The 19,984-nt window shown below is 41.2% G+C and overlaps 1 protein-coding gene across 4 annotated transcripts in view; it reads left to right on the top strand.

The window, feature by feature from the left end:
- The window catches only part of ARHGAP24 (Rho GTPase activating protein 24), a 534,495-nt gene extending 527,187 nt beyond the window's left edge, over window positions 1–7,308 (top strand). For all 4 annotated transcript variants that reach the window (XM_045998038.1, XM_045998040.1, XM_045998041.1 and 1 more), the window contains 2 exons: window positions 1,296–2,373; window positions 5,608–7,308. In XM_045998038.1, the coding sequence (XP_045853994.1) occupies window positions 1,296–2,373; window positions 5,608–5,851 (1,322 nt within the window). In that variant the 3' untranslated portion in view covers window positions 5,852–7,308. The remainder of the gene's footprint in view (window positions 1–1,295; window positions 2,374–5,607) is intronic.
- Window positions 7,309–19,984: the final 12,676 nt, after the last annotated feature.

Here is a 19,984-nt window from a genome sequence, read left to right as displayed (position 1 = left end):
TAGGGACTTCTCAATTCTTTCCTGAGCATACAAATAGCTGTAGACATGCACATAACCCTAAAGATGTGTGTAGTCTTCTAGACTCCCAGGAATAGATCCAAGCTTTTCAAACCCTCCCCCCCCCCCCCCATGGAAATCACATTCCTCAGATTTTCCTTTTAAGCTTGTGGTTAGCCTGTTGTCTGTGTCAACTGTTTTCCACTGCTTCAGGCAGCCATGATGTTAAACGAAAGAGCCCTCATTATTTTTGACAAATGCCCCTGAGAAAAATGCTCTTCACGCTGGTCAGATTCCTGGTCAGATCAAATAAAGACATGCATTGTGGGGGTGGGGGATCTTCAAGGGAACCACAAACAGGTCAAGCAGTGACAGTACTCTGGGAATGGAGTTTGGAATTCCAGCTCTGTTTTGTCCATTGCAGTGGCTGCCAAGCTGCTGGTTCCCACTGTGACTGTGGGATACTAGCTTTCAAAGCTACTGTAAAGCTAGGGAGAAGAGGATGGGGACAAAGTTAAAACCCCACAGAGCTTGCTATTTCTTACTGAGCCAACCATTTTTCTTGAGTAAAAATTCTCCAGACTGTAACAAGCCTTTAATTAATTTCCAGATCCCTACAAATGTTGCTTCAGAATACTTTTGTCAGTTGCTTTTACAGAAAAGAGGATTTTTAGAGATCCTTATTACACCATTCTGGCTGATGTCACTTAAAATGCCTTGAAACTTTTGAATAGTGAACAAAAGTCACATGGAACTTATCTTGCTACGCTAGAAAGACAGACCCCCATATCCACCAGAGATCATATAGGGTTCCACTAAGAGATGCCATTAAAATATCTTGGTGGTTTGAGGCAACTGTCAGATGAGAGATCACATTGACGTCCTCCTAAGGAAGATTTCTCATAAATAAATCTCAAACTTGCAGGAAATGGTTTTTTAATGATTAAAAGCCTATTCTCTGAAACTAGCTAACTCTGGTTTGAAGTCCTGATTCTGCTGCTCAATAGCTTTGTGACCTTCATCAAGTTACTTAACATTTACAATACAATGATAATAACGACCTATTCAGAGATTTGTCTTAAAACCCAACTAACAAAAATAAAGTGTTTGGTGTGGTTTGTGGCAAACGTAAATGCTCAAGAACTTTTAGCTTCTGTTGCTATTATCATCATTAAGAATATAGTTCACTACTGATGATAATGCTGAATGTTCATCTGATTGTGGTTTTTAAGAGTCACTTTCAAAGCGGGAGATAAAACTATTTCACTCGTATTGCTGTGTTTCCTATGTGATTCTAGGCACTGTGGTGGTCCAGCAGTTGATGTCCGTGATGATTGGCAAACATGATCGCCTCTTCCCCAAAGAGGCAGAACTGCAAAGCAAACCCCAAGACGGAGTGAGTAACAATAACAATGAAATTCAGAAGAAAGCCACCATTGGTCAGCTACAGAACAAGGAGAACAATAATACCAAGGACAGTCCTGGTAGGCGGTGCTCTTGGGACAAGTCTGAGTCTCCTCAGAGAAGCGGCATGGATAACGGATCCCCCACAGCTGGACCAGGGAGTAAAACCAACAGCCCGAGGAACAGCGTTCCCAAGCTGGATGTGTCTAGGAGCCCCCCTCTCATGGTCAAAAAGAATCCTGCCTTCAATAAGGGCAGTGGGATAGTCACCAACGGATCCTTCAGCAGCAGTAACGTGGAAGGTCTGGAGAAAACCCAAACCACTCCCAATGGGAGCTTACAGGCCAGAAGGACCTCTTCCCTGAAGGGGTCTGGTACCAAAATGGGCACCCACAGTGTCCAGAACGGTACGGTGCGAATGGGCATTCTGAACCCCGACACACTTGGGAACCCCATGAACGGTCGCAGTATGAGCTGGCTGCCCAATGGCTACGTGACCCTGAGGGATAACAAGCAGAAAGAGCAAGCGGGAGAGTCAGGCCAGCACAACAGGCTCTCCACCTATGACAACGTCCATCAGCAGTTCTCCGTGATGACGCTGGATGACAAGCAGAGCGTCGACAGTGCCACCTGGTCCACCTCCTCCTGCGAAATCTCCCTCCCCGAGAATTCCAACTCCTGTCGCTCCTCCACCACCACCTGCCCAGAGCAAGACTTTGACGGGGCTAATTTTGAGGACCCTGTTTTGGATGGGCCGCCGCAGGACGACCTCTCCCACCCTGGGGACTATGAAAACAAGAGTGACCGGAGGAGTGTGGGAGGTCGAAGTAGTCGTGCCACCAGCAGCAGCGACAACAGCGAGACATTCGTGGGCAACACCACCAGCAGCCACAGCGCACTGCACAGTTTAGTGTCCAGCCTGAAGCAGGAGATGACCAAACAGAAGATAGAGTACGAGTCCAGGATAAAGAGGTGAGGAAAATCCGGAGTGCCTAGCTGCCGGAAAGGCTGCAACCACCAACTCCCGCAAGGACGGGTTGACTCGGGAGGCTACACACGCTGGTTCCAGAACCAGAGACCCGAGTTCAAGTCCAGGCTTCCCCACTTGTAAACTGTGGGACTTGGGGAGACTTCTCTGTGAGCTTTAGGGTTCTTACTGTGAAAAACTGGAAATATGAGTAATTTTTTACCTTAAAAGCATATGAGAAATCACCGAGCATTGTCCCTGGCACAGAACAGTGGCTCCATCATTCTACCTTCTGTTATTAAATGTGTGGGTTTGTGTTAAGGGCTGGAAAGAGGGGCCGGGGTAAAGGAAAGTAAGGAGCCTGTTTTCACTGATGGGCAGAGGGTGAGATGAGGGTAAAGAAAAGGTGTCAAAAGAAACATCTCTATTTTTCGTTATTTTAATCGTTGGATGTTGAGAGAGGGTCCGCTGTCTGCTGGACTCAGTGCCAGGCCTTGAGGGGTCAGCGGTGAATAAAATAGACAAAAACTCAGCCCTCATGGAACCTGCTTCTGTTCCACCACAGAGACAGATCAAGGTAAAGTAGATCAGATGCTAAGTGGAAGACTAACACAGGGCAGAGGGGTAAGAAGCTTTGGTGAGGTGTAAGGTCACGTGCAGGGCCTTCGAGGTGGTCAGAGAGGAAGCCGTGTGGATCCCTGAGAGAAGAGCAAGTGGAAATGCCAGGAGATGGGCTGGGCTGGGGGCTCAGAGGGGAAACAGGGCCCCGCGGTGTAGGACCTTGGGGATCATTTTCAGCCGGGTTTTTGTGCTGAGATTAGGATCCATGGAGGTTTTTGAGAAGAGCAATGACATAAAGTGTGTTCATATGCACAAGGGAAGTTGTGGGCTAAATGAGGAGCAGAAGCTATGATTTCTAAGGAAGCGATTATGCTAACTCCTAATTTATATCAGTTTGCATCTTCTCACAAGATGACCAAGGTAGGAGAGTGCCTAGTAGCTTCTCCAGGAAAGCAGCCACAGCAGGATGAGGGGTGTTTGCCGAGGGTCCTGTGTTCACAGCACCCCTGACTGTCACGTGTTCTGTGGACTTGAGAGGTGGGAATGGAGAATGGAGCCCAGGGCTCACAAACAGCACCTTGGGCCTGAAATCAGAATGTCCCTCTCCTGCATTTTCACCACGATTACGGATATTCTAAAACCGTTGGTCTTCACGTTCTCCCCTCAGCTCAGTGTAGGTGAAGAGGGCATTTCACTCTCAGGTAGAAGGCTCAAGGCTCAGTTCAGCATGAAGCCGCTCCTCTGTGGTCTCCACCCCCGTTTCAGGCTATGTGACTTGGTGGCCCTCCTCCTTCATGGGTGTTCCAGGGTCCTCCTAGGAGCGGGCCTCAGTCTTTGTCCTGCTTCGGAAGCTGCCATGTCGCCAGACATCACATGCTGCTGCTTTATACATAAAGTTGGCTTCAGAGCATTTTAATATGTCTCCCATCCATTAGTCAGTTATCAGGCCAAAAGATACAGATTTTCAAGAACTTTGGTAAAGTAAATATAAACTGAAGTACCACTTACACATTAAGTTGAAAAATGACTATCTTAGAAAGTAGTTTTTATAAACCTTGCTGAACAGAAACTTGGTTTGAATTTTTCTATATAATGCCAAGTGACAGGAGGTTTACAGAAGAAGAAAAATGCTGTCAGCTTATAAGGCGACTCTCATTTCTGAATGTCGTTTTTGGAATCACTGGCTACCGGAACTCTGAATTTCTGCCAGTACAGGACGATAACTTAGCACTTAGCACTGGGAAGCAAGAGACAGCACTTTAAACTTGTATTAATAGAGGAAAAAAAGCTATTCTGAATGGTTGCCGATGTACACATTCATTTGTGAGAACATTGCTGGCCTGTTTATGTTCTGTGATCTATGGTGCACTTCAGAGACTTTGAGAAAATAATGGAACTTCCCAGTAGAATGTCATCTCAGTGAGCCCTCTTCCCGTAGCATTCTCACCCCCCTGACAGCCGGAGGGAGAGGCCCACAGCAGAGTGCGGCAGACGAGCTGCCGTGGGCCCAAGGCGCAGAAATGGAAGAGTTAACTGTTCTACTTAATTTGTGATCATTCCTATTTGCAGTCATACATTTCTCTTTCAATTTCTTTTAAACTCCATCCCATAAATATTGAAGTTAGACAAATTCATAGATATATGATATAGATGATGGTAGCTAGATAGATAATACTTTACTTTGTTTAGTTATCACTGATATGTGTTGTTTAGCTTTTAAACGTATGAGTTTGATGTTCTTTTACCCCCCAAATTAGTTTCTAACCTTACTGTATTGTGGTAAGAGAAATTTGTTTATATTATCAATTATTTGGCCCGGTAAAAACTACTCTGTTTTTACTGGTTTGGGATTCCATATATGACTAATAGCTCAAGTCTGTTGGTCAGGTTGTTCCAACCTTTTACATGTCTTCTAATTTCTGTCAGATCTATAATTTCTGAGAAAGGAAAATCTCATACTATTATAGATAGTATAATTTCTATAAAATAATAGTATTTTATAGAATAAAAGTTCAGTATTGTTCATATCTCCCTGATAAATTGGTCCTTTTATCATTAAGTCATGGTCATCTTTAATTGTAATAATGCTTTTTGCTAGAAATCTATTTCTTCTGATACTAATATTGCTATGCCACTTTTATTTTGACTAGTAACTTCCTGGCAGAAAAGACTTGAGCTATCCGGCCATGACATTCTCACTATCATTATTTTTCCTTTGCCCAAAAGCAAATACGATGTCCTCTTTTCTCTTCCAACTTTATCAGATTTTCTCTTTTCTTTTAGTAAAGCCAGCTTCACCTGAAATGACTGCAGGAAGCCCTGTGGTTTGGGTTTCCTCCTGCATCTGCGGTTCTGTGCTCCCTGATAATCATTCTCTGGCTTCTCTGTGCTCACATTCATTTATTCACAATCAAATGACAACTAAGTGCTTCCAAGCGAGGTCTTGGGGTCTTCTTGTTAAAATGATAGTAAATCATCCCAGCATATAGAATCAACGAATGAGCGAAGAAATAAAAATACATCTTTTAAATCATTAGACCTTACTTTACTGATTTGAAAGGGCCCATTACAATTTCCTAAGCCTTGTAGAGATAGAGTTCAGAAAATATTTGCATCCCCATCACATTTCAAGTGAATGACATCACTTTATCCTTTGTTCCTTCCCTCACCTTCTCTAGCTTAGAACAGCGAAACTTGACTTTGGAAACAGAGATGATGAGCCTCCACGATGAACTGGATCAAGAAAGGAAAAAGTTCACAATGATAGAAATCAAAATGCGAAACGCCGAGCGAGCGAAAGAAGATGCCGAGAAAAGAAACGACATGCTTCAGAAAGAAATGGAGCAGTTTTTCTCCACGTTTGGGGAGCTGACAGTGGAACCCCGGAGAACCGAGAGAGGAAACACAATATGGATCCAGTGAGCCTGCTTCCTCCCGCTGTCTCCGATGGACGTGGTGGGGCTCCGGGGTGCTGGTGGGAACATTGTGTGGGATCAGGTGGCTGGTCCCCTTCTGTACAGAGCTCTAACTGGTGAAGGAATATCATTTACAGACATGACCCATCCATATCTGCAATGTGTACCAAAGTTATATCATGCCCCATAATGCTACTGTCAAGTGTTACAACTGGATATGTGTATAGAGAGTAGTTTTTAAAAAGTAAACTAAAAATGGGAAGCATATCTCAAGAATTATTTTATTGCAAGTCTTGTATTTAAAATGTTAAATCAATATGTTGTTGCAATTTAGCTTGCTTTCAAGCTTCACCCCTTGCACTTAACATAAGCTATTTTTGGCATTGTGTTATCATCAGCTTATTTTATAGATCAATATTTTTATTTCCCCTTTTGCTGAGGAAATGAAGATGAGCAGATATATAAATATATCTAAATATATATCAGATGAGTTATTAAAGTCAAAAGAATACTTTGTGGCTGTGCTGTTTGTGCCAATAGACCCCGCCATGACCAAAAGAAAAATGTAAATAGTTTTCTAAAATACAGTAGACTTACCAGGAACCTTTGATTTGCTCTTTAAATTCCTCCCCCGACACTGCTCAGTTTTCTTAGGGAGGTGTCTTGACACAGAGAATTTTGGATTTTGTGGGAAAAAAATAAAAGTCCCCATCTCAAGGCTTATTGTCTGCCTGGTCAGTCCCACAGATGAATGTCTCCTGTGCGGAATGCACTTTAGAAGTATGGTTGGTAAAAGATGGTGAAAGCATTTAATGAGTCATGCCATGATCTACTCTGACCTTCAGGACTGAGTCTCGGTAACTGCTACATGGTTTCGAGAACAGTTTTTCACACCATTTGGAGGTTGGGAAACAATGCTCTCACACAGGAACCCCTCCTATCCGCTCAGACCTTTCCTCCCCCCCCCACCCCCACCCCAGCAAACACACTGCAGTGCAGGCAGTGAGATGGTGTGACCGTGACCCTCTCAGTTGAACGGCTAGCATGTGAGCCGTACGGTGACATATTTCTGTCTCTCAGGTCTACTGTCCTGTTGTCACCTGGGAGTCTGTCTGCAGGACTGCTGAGAAAGGCAGGGGATGGAGTGGATAGCCCAGGAGGAGAAGGAGACAAGTTAGGAAGAAGCCAACTATTTTGCTTCTAATTTTTACAATATTGTTCTTCCCAGTTGAAAACATATTTGTTCCCAACAATTTTAAGATGTGAATGTTTCGAGGTCCAATTTTGACAAGTTTATGCACATGAGTAATGGTGACTGTCTGTAGGAGCCCAAGGCTCTCTGGAGCTAGAGTTTGGAAAGAACAACTCATCACACTCCAGTAAGGCAATGACTTTGAGAAGTCAGGCAAGGAACTATTTCTCACACTAGAACGAAAAGTCACAAAAGGCATAACTGGAAATAAAGACTGCTTGAGTTTATAGGACTGTGTTGTTAGAAGGTTCTATGTCTGTGTGTGCTTATTTATTTTCAAATGGAACATAGTCTTTAGAGCATCCAACCTCGTCACCATTCACTTTCGTGTATATCCTTCCACCAAGCAAACTTCTGTGGTCCCTGGGTTTTAACCACTTTCTATAATACTGCTGCCTCTTCACTTTTAGTTTCCTGTTCTCCCGTTTTCAGATTCTTTGACCAGATACTTCCACCTGGATATCACGTAGAAAAGTCAAACTCAAAATGTACCATATTGATCTCAATGAGGCTCTCTTATATACATTTCCATCTCTTCCCAGGCTCTGTCCTAGCGAGTGAAAACCGTGGACTCCTCCAGGGAGCTGAAGGACGCAACAGTAAAAATCAGAGGCCATGCAGTTAGCCAGCCAACCTTCAGATTTTCCACAAATTGCTAGCTCTGACTGAGACTTCTAAGCCTCACTTTTTGCACTGTAGACTGGGAATAACAACAATACTCCTCTCATGGACTTGTTACGTGGTTTTGGTGAGGCGGATGGTGTGCAAGCTGAGCACAGGCACCTACTGGACAGAGAGGTTGCCCTAAGCGTTCTTCCTCATTTTTCTCTCCACTCTTCTCTACTCTTGAATTCACTTACCAAGTACCATCCAGTCCACTCAGCCTTGCCTTTTGAGTCTACTCTCTTTGGTCAGTTTCTCCTCGTCTTTGATGAAAGCCTCTCTCCTTTTGCAGGATGCCCCTTCTAGGCCGCCCATCCTACCATACATGGCCTTGCTACCTACTGTCATGTAGACTCTCACTTACCCACAGGATATGCCCTTCCCACGGTATAGAAGGCTGTGACCCGCATTTTTTTTTTTTTTTTCTGTAGCTCTTACCAATTCCCCTACCCCTACCATGCCCCATTGTGCCTCTGGAACTTTCCACCTTCTATTGTCATGTCCATCTTCACTGCCTTCCTTCTACCTGACATGTCCTACCATTTTTTTTTTTTAAGAGCCAAATCAAATGTTAGTTCCCCTATAAAGATTCTAGGATCTCAACTCAGAATTAGTTACCTTGTGCTCCTAATTTGTGTGTATCTCTTTTAGTCTTTTCCATACCTGATTATTTTCTTCACCAGTAAGAGACATTTTAGGAAACAGCATGGTAGAATGGAAATAGCAGGAAACAGAGAGCCAAAAAGACCTACATATGCATCTCACCAACATGCCTTAGGCAAGATGCACAGCAATGAATGACAAGTCACTAAACCTTTCTGAGTCTCAGTTTTTTCATCAATAAAGTGGAGGTAATAACTCCTACCAAATAGTGACATTGTGATACGTAAAAGAGGTATGTAATGTGACTATCCCAGTGACTGCCAGTTAGCCCTATTGATAGCTCTACTAATAAAAGTGGAGCTTCCTTACCTAAGAGAGTAGAATTGTATCTGACTGATCTTAAATCCTTCCATCTCCACCCTTTATTCCATAGAGTGCCAGCATGGAGAGTTAGCTGTAAATCAGGTCTTTGATTTATGAGGGATGCTGCTAATTTTAATTATCAATCTCAGTGGTGATGACCTTCAATCGCTGCGTACCATGAGTAGCTTGTCCATCTGAGTTTCTATTAGTTCTTCCATTAATTCAGCTAAATGCCCAGAAAATATCAACTACAAATTGACAGAAAAATAAAATGGAAATAAGTAGGTAGTATCAAGAGTTCATTTGCTACATCCTGTATAGACCTTTTAAAAAGTAATTAAGTGACTAGAATGATTCTTAAATTATGAGCTCAGGAGAAAGGATTGGCTTCCAAGTGTTGAGTCTATAATGTTGGTTTCACTAGCCGAACCATATAGCTGGGTATCCTTCAGAGAACACTTAAAACAGAATTGTGTATGACAGGAGGCCAACTGAAGTCTATACTTTTAAAATATTGTTTCTGTATGTCATTTTATTATGAAATGACTAAAAATTTGAAGAGAAACTTCAATAATCTCATTCCTATTTATTTATTCACAAGCTAAGCCCTAAATTGAAAGAAAAAATAGGTCATTTCCAGGTAGGATCGTTGAAATCATTGCTATAATTGATAATTGATATAATTGTGTCCCCTTGGAAATCCAGGAGAATTTAAAGACTGTGACCTTGGTCATAAAACTCAGTATTCCTTTCATTGCAGAATGATTTCTTGCTTAGAGTAACATCACAGAAAATGATAGGCATAAAGCTTTTGAAATCAGAGACCTGCCTGGATTTCAAATCTTAGTTCTATGACTTTGTAGCTATAAGAATTTAAGAAAAGTTACATGATGTTGGTAAGCCTCAATTTGTTTTTCTGAAAAGTACGATATTTTTTGAGAAATGACTAAGTGACTCACACAGTATATATTGATATATTGTAAGTGCTCAACAAATGCTAGCTGTTACCCTCAAATTCTTTCTACTGAAAGAGTGTTCCAGCTTCTAGAAAATAGAGACTGGCCTCAAGAATTTGGCTCACCAGCAGAGGATATAATTCTGTCCTTGTCCCAGGGAGGCTAAATTTACCTTTGCTTGGATAATCTGCCAGAGATTTGATGGCAAGGAAGAGGTAACCCAAGGCATACTTTCTACCACAGATCATACAGTTGCCTCCACAATCTGAGAATAGTGTCCCAAGGACCACCACTAACTGTCCTGCATCAACTCTGTGTGGACACTAAAGAATGTGTTTGGTTTTAAAGCTATCAGGTAAGAGACCGCCCATCCTACCATACATGGCCTTGCTACCTACTGTCATGTAGACTCTCACTTACCCACAGGATATGCCCTTCCCACGGTGTAGAAGGCTGTGATCTGCATTTTTTTTTTTTTTTTTTTTTTTTGTAGCTCTTACCACTTCCCCCATCCCTACCATGCCCTGTCGTGCCTCTGGAACTTTCCACCTTCTATTGTCATGTCCATCTTCACTGCCTTCCTTCTACGTGGCATAGTCCTACCATTTTTTTTTTAAAGAGTCCTCATATCAGGGAAATCATATGATAGTTGTCTTTCTCTGATTGACTTATTTCACTAAGCATGATACGCTCTAATTCCATCCATGTCATCGCAAATGGCAAGATTTCATTCCTTTTGATGGCTACATAGTATTCTGTTGTGTATATACACCACATCTTCTTTATCCATTCATCTGTTGATGGACATCAAGGTTCTTTCCATAGTTTGGCTATTGTAGACATTGTTGCTATAAACATTCGGGTGCACGTGCCCCTTCGGATCACTACGTTTGTATCTTCAGGGTAAATACCCAGTAGTGCAATTGCTGAGTCATAGGGTAGTTCTATTTCCAACATTTTGAGGAACCTCCACACTGTTTTCCAGAGTGGTTGCACCAGCTTGCATTCCCACCAACAGTGTAGGAGGGTTCCCCTTTCTCCGTATCCTCATCAGCATCTGTCATTTCCTGACTTGTTAATTTTAGCCATTCTGACTGGTGTGAGGTAATATCTCATTGTGGTTTTAATTTGTATTTCCCTGATGCCAAGTGATGTGGAGCACTTTTTCGTGTGTCTGTTGGCCATCTGGATGTCTTCTTTGCAGAAATGTCTGTTCATGTCTTCTGCCCATTTCTTGATTGGATTGTTTGTTCTTTGGGTGTTGAGTTTACTAAGTTCCTTATAGATTTTGGGCACTAGCCCTTTATCTGATATGTCGTTTGCAAATATCTTCTTCCATTCTGTCAGTTGTCTTTTGGTTTTGTTAACTGTTTCCTTTGCTGTGCAAAAGCTTTTGATCTTGATGAAATCCCAATAGTTCATTTTTGCTCTTGCTTCCCTTGCCTTTGCCGATGTTCTTAAGAAGATGTTGCTGTGGCTGAGGTCGAAGAGGTTGCTACTTGTGTTCTCCTCAAGAATTTTGATGGATTCCTTTCTCACATTGAGGTCCTTCATTCATTTGAGTCTATTTTCATGTGTGGTGTAAGGAAATGGTCCAATTTCATCTTTCTGCATGTGGCTGTCCAATTTTCCCAGCACCATTTATTGAAGAGACTGTCTTTTTTCCATTGGACATTCTTTCCTGCTTTTTTGAAGATTAGTTGACCATAGAGTTGAGGGTCTATTTCTGGGCTCTCTATTCTCTTCCCACTGATCTATATGTCTGTTTTTGTGCCAGTACCATACTGTCTTGATGATGACAGCTTTGTAATAGAGCTTGAAGTCTGGAATTGTGAGGCCACCAACTTTGGCTTTCTTTTTCAATATTCCTTTGGCTATTCAAGGTCTTTTCTGGTTCCATATAAATTTTAGGATTATTTCTTCCATTTCTTTGAAAGAAATGGATGGTATTTTGATAGGGATTGCATTAGATGTGTAGATTGCTTTAGATAGCATAGACATTTTCAAAATATTTATTCTTCCAATCCAGGAGCATGGAACATTTTTCCATTTCTTTGTGTCTTACTCAATTTCTTTCATGAGTACTTTATAATTTTCTGCATATAGATTCTTAGTCTCTTTGGTTAGGTTTATTCCTAGGTATCCTGTAGTTGGCTGCTCCCACTTTAGGGGCATAGATATTTAAAATTGTTAGATCTTCTTGTTGGACAGACCCTTTGAGTGTGATATAGTGTCCTTCCTCATTTCTTATTATAGTCTTTGGCTTCACGTCTAATTGATCTGATATAAAGATTGCCACCCCAGCTTTCTTCTGATGCCCATTAGCATGGTAAATGGTTTTCCACCCCCTCACTTTAAATCTGGAGGTGTCTTCAGGTCTAAAATGAGTTTCTTGTAGGCAACATATAGATGGGTTTTGTTTTTTTAACCATTCTGATACCCTGTGTCTTTTGATTGGGACATTTAGCCCCTTAACACTCAGGGTAACTATTGAGAGATAAGAATTTAGTGCCATTGTATTGCCTGTAAGGTGACTGTTACTGTATATTGTCTCTGTTCCTTTCTGTTCTACTACTTTTAGGCTCTCTCTTTGCTTAGAGGACCCTTTTCAGTATTTCTTGTAGAGCTGGTTTGGTGTTTGCAAATTCTTTCAGTCTTTGTTTGTCCTGAAAGCTTTTTATCTCTCCTATTTTCAATGATAGCCTAACTAGATATAGTATTCTTGGCTGCATGTTTCTCTCATTTAGTGCTCTGAATATGTCATGCCAGCTCTTTCTGGCCTGCCAGGTCTCTGTGGATAAGTCTGCTGCCAATCTAATTTTTTTACCATTGTATGTTACAGACTTCTTTTCCCTGGCTGCTTTCAGGATTTTCTCTTTGTCACTAAGACTTGTAAATTTTACTATTAGGTGACGGGGTATGGACCTATTCTTGTTGACTTTGAGGGGGGTTCTCTGCATCTCCTGGATTTTGATGCTTGTTCCCTTTGCCATATTAGGGAAATTGTCTCCAATAATTCTCTCCAATAGACCTTCTGCTCCCCTCTGTGTTTCTTCTTCTTCTGGAATCCCAATTATTCTAATGTTGTTTCGTCTTATGGTGTCACTTATCTCTCGAATTCTCCCCTTGTGTTCCAGTAGCTGTTTGTCCCTCTTTTGCTCAGCTTCTTTATTCTCTGTCATTTGGTCTTCTATATCACTAATTCTTTCCTCTGCCTCATTTATCCTAGCAGTGAGAACCTCCATTTTTTATTACACCTCATTAATAGCTTTTTTGATTTCAACTTGGTTAGATTTTAGTTCTTTAATTTCTCCAGAAAGGGCTTTTATATGTCCACAGAGGGTTTCTCTAATATCTTCCATGCCTTTTTCAAGCCCGGCTAGAACCTTGAGAATCGTCATTCTGAAGTCTAGATCTGACATATTACCAATGTCTGTATTGATTAGGTCCCTATCCTTCAGTACTGCCTCTTGTTCTTTTTTTTGTGGTGAATTTTTCCGCCTTGTCATTTTGTCCAGATAAGAGTATATGAAGGAGCAAGTAAAATACTAAAAGGGTGGCAAAGACCCCAGGAAAATGTGCTTTAACGAAATCAGAAGAGACCCCATATCATGGGGGAGAGAAAGGAGATAAAAAGAGGTTCAGAAAAAAAAAAGAAAAAATTTAAAAAAGAAAACAAATAAAGAAAAAATATAAAAAAGAAAAAAATATATATATTAGATAAACTAGTAAAAATGTTAAAAAAGAAAAGGGTAAAGGTTAAAAAAAATTTAGCAGAAGAAGAAAAAAAAATTGAAAAAAAATTAAGTTAACTGCAAGACTAAGGAATCATGGGGAGAAAGCCATGAGTTCCGTGCTTTACTTTCTCTTCCTCTGGAATTCCACTGCTGTCTTTGGTATTGAACCTGCTCTCCTTGGTAGGTGAATTTGGTCCTGGCTGGATTCTCAAGTGTCTTTGCTGTAGGCGGAATTGCACCGCCCTTACCAGGGGCCGGGCTAAGTAATCCGCTCAGGTTCGCTTTTGGGAGCTTCTGTTCCCTGAACGCTTTCCATAGAGTTCCGGAGGAGGGGAATGAAAATGGTGGCCTCCCAGTCTCCGGCTCGGATGAGCCGAGAGCCCAGGGCCCCACTCCTCAGTGCGCCCCCAGAGAACAGCGCCCAATCACTTCCGTATCCCCGGCCTCTGGCCGTGCTCCGAGCTCACCCAGCCTGCGACCAGTTCGAGGTAACCCCGAGCTGAGAGCTCACTCACTCTGTCTCTGTAGCCAGTTTCCCCATTCTAATACCTGCGAGCTCTGCGACACTCCAACACGCCCGATCCTTCTGTGACCCTGCGGGACCTGGGGCCACGCTGACCCTGTGTGGACTTCACCCCGGTTTAGCCTCTGGAGCAATGTCCCTCAGTGGAACAGACTTTTAAAAGTCCTGATTTTGTGCTCCGTTGCTCCGCCGCTTGCCGGGAGTGAGCCCCTCCCCCCGCGGTCTATCTTCCCGTCGTTTTAGATTCACTTCTCCGCCAGTCCTACCTTTCAGAAAGTGGTTGATTTTCTGTTTCTAGAATTGCTGTTCTTCTTCTCTTCGATCTCCCATTGGATTTGTAGGTGTTTGCAATGTTTAGATAAGCTATCGAGCTGATCTCCTGCTACCTGATGTAGTCTCAGCCTGCTACTTCTCTGCCATCTTGACTCCTCCCCTTAACTTCCTACTTTTTAAGGTCAGTGTCACACTTCTCAAACCTCCGTAAGCTCTTCCCCTTCCCATTCTCAGGTAGTAACATCACTTATATAACCCAACTTACTGATAACTAAGAAAACAATACCAAAAGAGTATGCCTTTGTGTTCCATCATCATATCTACCCAACTGTCTACATGCAACCTGTATACACCATCATACCTCCTGCTACAATGCCTGCGCCACCTGCTCCAACCAAGCCAAGTGCTCCTCCCATACACATCCCTCTGGCCTTTTCAAGCACATTACTCCTTCAAATAAATATTCTTTCTCTCTTACACTATGAATTTTGCTCTTTATATAATAGTCCTATCAATATATACCCATGCTATAATAGCTTTCTTAAAATTCTCTCATGTCATATTCGTGTCTGATTTCCACATAATTCATCTGCTTCACTTTCTAGAAAAATTTCTTGAATTTTCTTACCTATGTCTAATTCCTCAAATGCCATATTCTCCTGAACTCACTAAGTCATCCTTTCTTACTCAATACTGCAGAGAACATGCTCTAATATGTCAGCAGTGACTTTCATAAAAATCAAGTCCAGGGGCGCCTGGGTGGCTCAGTGGGTTAAGCCTCTGCCTTCAGCTCAGGTCATGATCGCAGGGTCCTGGAATCGAGCCCCGTATCGGGCTTTCTGCCCAGCAGGGAGCTTTCTTCCCCTTCTCTCTCTCTGCCTGCCTCTCTACTCTACTTGTTATTTCTGTCAAAGAAGCAAATAAAATCTTGAAAAAAAATTTAAAAAAATATCAAGCCCAAATGTGAATATTTAGCCCCCATCTTCTTCAGCCACTCAGCAGCATTGTCCCCGGTGCCCACTCCCTCATTTTTTAAATACCTTTACTTGGCTTCCGGGATAGCACACTTTCCTGATTTTTGCCTCACTGGACATTCCTCAGCATACTCAACTATTTATTAATTTCTGTATGTTGGAGCAAGAGGTATCTCCATCTTCTCGTCTTTATCCACCCCCAGTCTCTTGGTGATCCATACAGTCTCATGGTTATAAATAACACTTACAAGCTGGTTATGTTCAGATTTATGTTTCAGCTCAACTTCTTCCCTTACTCCAGCCCTGTAGACATCTCTGCTACTTCACTAGGCTATCTAATATCGCCAACTAACATTTAGCAAAAAAGTATGATTTTCTTCCCAAATATGCTTCTAACCCATTATTTACCCCTTCAGTCAACCACACCATTACTTACTTGATGGTTTAGATTCTTAAAAATTCTGGAGTCATCCTGATTCTTTCATATCACGTATTAATTTATCCACAAATATTGTCAACCCTGCTTTCACAACATATCCTTAGTCATGTCCTGAAACCCTCCCCATCTCAGCCCCTCCACTCTTCAGTCCAAGCCCCATCGTATCTTCCTGTGCTACTGTGATATCTTGTAAGAGCCTCTGGGGCCCCATTCTTATCTTTCTTCTCAACCTCCTCTCCCTATTCAGCAGCCACAGAGATCCTTTTAAAAGGAAAATTTAGATTATATCATTTCCCATTTGGATATCATTGGATATCAAATCTATCCATTTTCCTATATTTAGAATAAAATCCCAAGATGTTGCCATGCTCTGATCCCCTGCCTAGCTCTTCAATTTCACTTACTATCATACTTTTTCTTGTCCATTTTGTTTCACCCACAAGACTTTTGGTCATGCCATATCCATACACACAGATACACACACATACACACAGGCTCGCTCTCTCTCTCTCTCTCAGCTCTTACCTGAGGGCACTTGCACTTGCTTTTCCTCAGACACAAGTATGGCTCTCTCTCTCACTTTATTTGGGTTTATGCTCAAATACTATCTTTTTTGAGAGGCCCTCCCTGACCACCTCATCTAAATAACATCCCTTATCATGCCTTTTCCTCTTTAACCTGCTTTGTTTTCTTAACGCTTTCCACTACCTTATTCCCCCATTACAATATAGACTACATGAAGGCAGAGAGGTTTGCCTGAATTCATCACAACCATGTGTGCCAAGAACAGTCCTTAGAAGACTGAAGTGCTCAGTCCGTATTTGTGATGTGAATCAGCGAGTGAATGTTCAGAGCTCAATGTCCAACTTCTGGTTCAGATATTCAGGGATGTTCTGAGTTGGAATTTTTAAATAAAAAATAAATAAATTCTGTGTTAAGTCATTGTAGGTTCCAGTCATTACCTGCAGACTGCACCAATTTCAGAGACTTGACTTCCTATGTGAGTATCACCACAGAGAGACTCTAGCATCCATTGTGATATCATTCGCTGATTTAGAGGTTTTGGTGCCAGAAATACAAGGCTTGAGGCCAGCCTCTGGGCTTACTTGCTCCAGAGGAAACTATCAAAATAAACCTCATGTAATGCAGAAAAGAAACATCCCGGTTTGATTGGTTTTTGTTTCTGTTTTGTTTTTTTGGTTTTTAGCCTCAAAAAATTTTATCTATTCTTTTCAGGATACCGATACTGTAAGTCGTTGATAAGGTCTCAGGATGTCATCACATTTCTCCTTTTATTTGGAGACTGACATTTGTTTAAAACATACCAAAAAATAGCAGTCTACCTTTTAATTAAAGAGAAAAGAGTGCAGATACACATATTTCTCACTGACTTAATGCAGATCTGCTTTTGTTTTTTATCTCCATGCTATTTTTTTAAATAAATATAAAAATGATTTGATCTCCTATGATGTCATGGAAAATACCTCAAATTCCCTCGTACTAATTCATTTCAGCAAAATGTTAATACTGAAAGAAGCAGATTTCTTGTTTCATTGCTTTAAGGGAGTAATAAAAATGGGCTTATTCGGGTCACACCACTAATGAACACATCATTATTTTAAAAGAAAGAAAACAAATGAGATAGAAATATTTTGCTTTAGCCACTGATTTTGACACTGAAAGATATATTTGCTTTGTGGTCTTGAGGATAAGGACTATGCCATATTTGTCTCCTACCTAGGACACATAGACAGATGTTCCATAAATATTTTGGAGTGAATGAAGGTACTACTTAAAAATGTAGCTCCGAAATTGAAATGGAAATTCAGAGCTGTTTTCTTAGAGCTTAATTTGCATCAAATTTTGAAAATTTGCACCAAATCCAAGTCTGTAATGTGTTAACACTAAAGAATAAGAATTGCTTTTCAAAGTCTTACTGTTATACTTTCATAAGAAATACTTTAATATTACTAGTTTCCCTAGCCCATGTGAAATATTATTTGGGTCCTAAAAATTGATATTGTGTAAATTTTTCATAAACAATATTTTCACCAATGTGAATGGAAAAGCATTGATAGCAGGCAAACTATGAGTGAGACACTTTCCTGGTCAGAGTGTGGAATGTTTTAAGATGTATCACATTCCGCACCTGCTTTTGAGTTCCAAACAATCTAGACTATTGGGTAAACAGAGATTCCAGATCCGGGGAAGCACAGGACCAGAAGTTCAGAGACAAGGGAGTGAAGTCACCCACTCCATGGAGGGAAACTTGATCCTCTGAAATTGCATTTCAGACTTACTTTATGCTGGCTTTTATAACAGGAAAAGCATGTCTTTAAAGCAAGAAATATGTGGCATAGAAAGGGTGGGAAATTCCAAACGAGCATTTGACTCTTGTTTGTGTATATGTCATCACATTTCAATTGTTTGAGAAATGCCCATTTCCACAGCTTGTTTTCAGTAACTAAAACAGAACACACTTCTGTAAAAGGTTGAGCAGATGGAATTCAGTCTGGAGCTGAGAGAGAGAACGTGCCCCATGCAGTGGTGCCTGACAGGAAGTGATCTGAGACAGTGGGATTTTCAGTGTACTTCACTGCTTGAAAATGTGTTCCAAGTGTGCCTTTCTTTCTTCCTTCCTTCTTCCCTTCCTTCCTTCCTTTCTTTTTTTATTAGAATTTTTTTTATCATGTTATGTTAAACACCATACAGTACATCATTAGTTTTTGATGTAGTGTTCCAAGATTCATTGTTTACATATAACACCATGGCTCCATGTAATACGTGCCCACCTTAATATCTTTCAAAACCCTTGGGGGAAAGGCACGGTGCAAGTATGAATTGCATTGTGATAAACTGATGATATCGAAAACCTCTACCTTGGGTAAAACCCAGTGCAGTTATTGAGCAAACAGATATTGAGCAAACAGAACCATCCTTCTAGGTTGGTCCTTAAATAAGCAGCTGCCAGAAAGGTGATCTCAAGACGGCTTTTTTCTCCTCAGACCAAAGTCAGTCAAATTACTCACATATTTGGTAAACTTTTATGATACCTAGAATGCACCAATATCTCCTTCTGACCCTTTCTCTCCAAGAGCAATCCAGTGGAATGCAATTTCCCTTCTTAAGATTGGAGGTAAGTTCAGGTACCTATATGTGGCCATTTTAAAACTTACTTTACTAAAAGAGTAAAGAGTTGGGGCGCCTGGGTGGCTCAGTGGGTTAAAGCCTCTGCCTTCGGCTCAGGTCATGATCCCAGGGTCCTGGGATCGAGCCCCACATCGGGCTTTCTGCTCAGCAGGGAAACTGCTTCCTCCTCTCTCTCTCTGCCTGCCTCTCTGCCTACTCGTGATCTCTGTCAAATAAATAAATAAAATCTTTAAAAAAAAGAGTTAAGAATTGTCGTTTAAAAATGGAATAGAAACTATGCCATAGATGCAAAACGCATTTGGCTTTTGTTTTTTTTTATAAGTAAAAGGATAAATTGTGTTAACGCAAAAGAATATATAAGTTTATCTTCTTTTTTTTTTTTAAAGATTTTATTTATTTATTTGACGGACAGAGAGATCACAAGCAGGCAGAGAGGCAGGCAGAGAGAGAGGAGGAAGCAGGCTCCCTGCGGAGCAGAGAGCCCGATGCGGGGCTCGATCCCAGGACCCTGAGATCATGACCTGAGCCGAAGGCAGCGGCTTAATCCACTGAGCCACCCAGGTGCTTCTAATAGTGATTTTGTAATAGTGAACCAGTTAAATAAAATGTTTTATTTACAGAAACAGAAAGACCATTCCTTGACATTTTCAGATACTTCCAGCTAAATTAACACAGGTTCAGTGATTTCCTTATCAAGCCACAAAATCTAATTGTTTTTTTAATTCACCAGGGAGTTTAATATATTAAGGTTGTCTGCCATATGGACAAAAAACCTGCTTACCTTCTCTCTTGGGTAATAATTAAACTGATTAGGAATTCTGATATTAAGGAGGGGACAGGTGGTGATGAGCACTGGGTGTTATAAGCAACTAATGAATCGTTGAACACCATATCAAAAACTAATGATGTACTATATGGTAGCTAACTGAACATAATAATTTTTAAAATGTAATATAAAAAAAAGAATTCTGATAAATTAGCCTGAGGATATTTAGTCCTGTTGTACTCATCTAATCCTTACAGAAAATGATTTCCCCCTTCAATGATTTTATACATACCTTAAAGAAACTTACCAAATTGCATATATACAACTACTATCTGCAGATAGAAATGGAGGTCATTTTTAGGAGAAACGGGTCTCAAATGACAACATAGGCTTCTGGTCACATGCATATTATACACTCTTTACCCATAGTGAGAAGGTAGG

This window comes from Meles meles, chromosome 2 (assembly GCF_922984935.1).
Source record: "Meles meles chromosome 2, mMelMel3.1 paternal haplotype, whole genome shotgun sequence".
NCBI classification, from domain to species: domain Eukaryota; kingdom Metazoa; phylum Chordata; class Mammalia; order Carnivora; family Mustelidae; genus Meles; species Meles meles.
The sequence above is the reverse complement of the archived record's forward strand: the minus strand, read 5'-3'. Positions and strand labels throughout refer to the sequence as shown.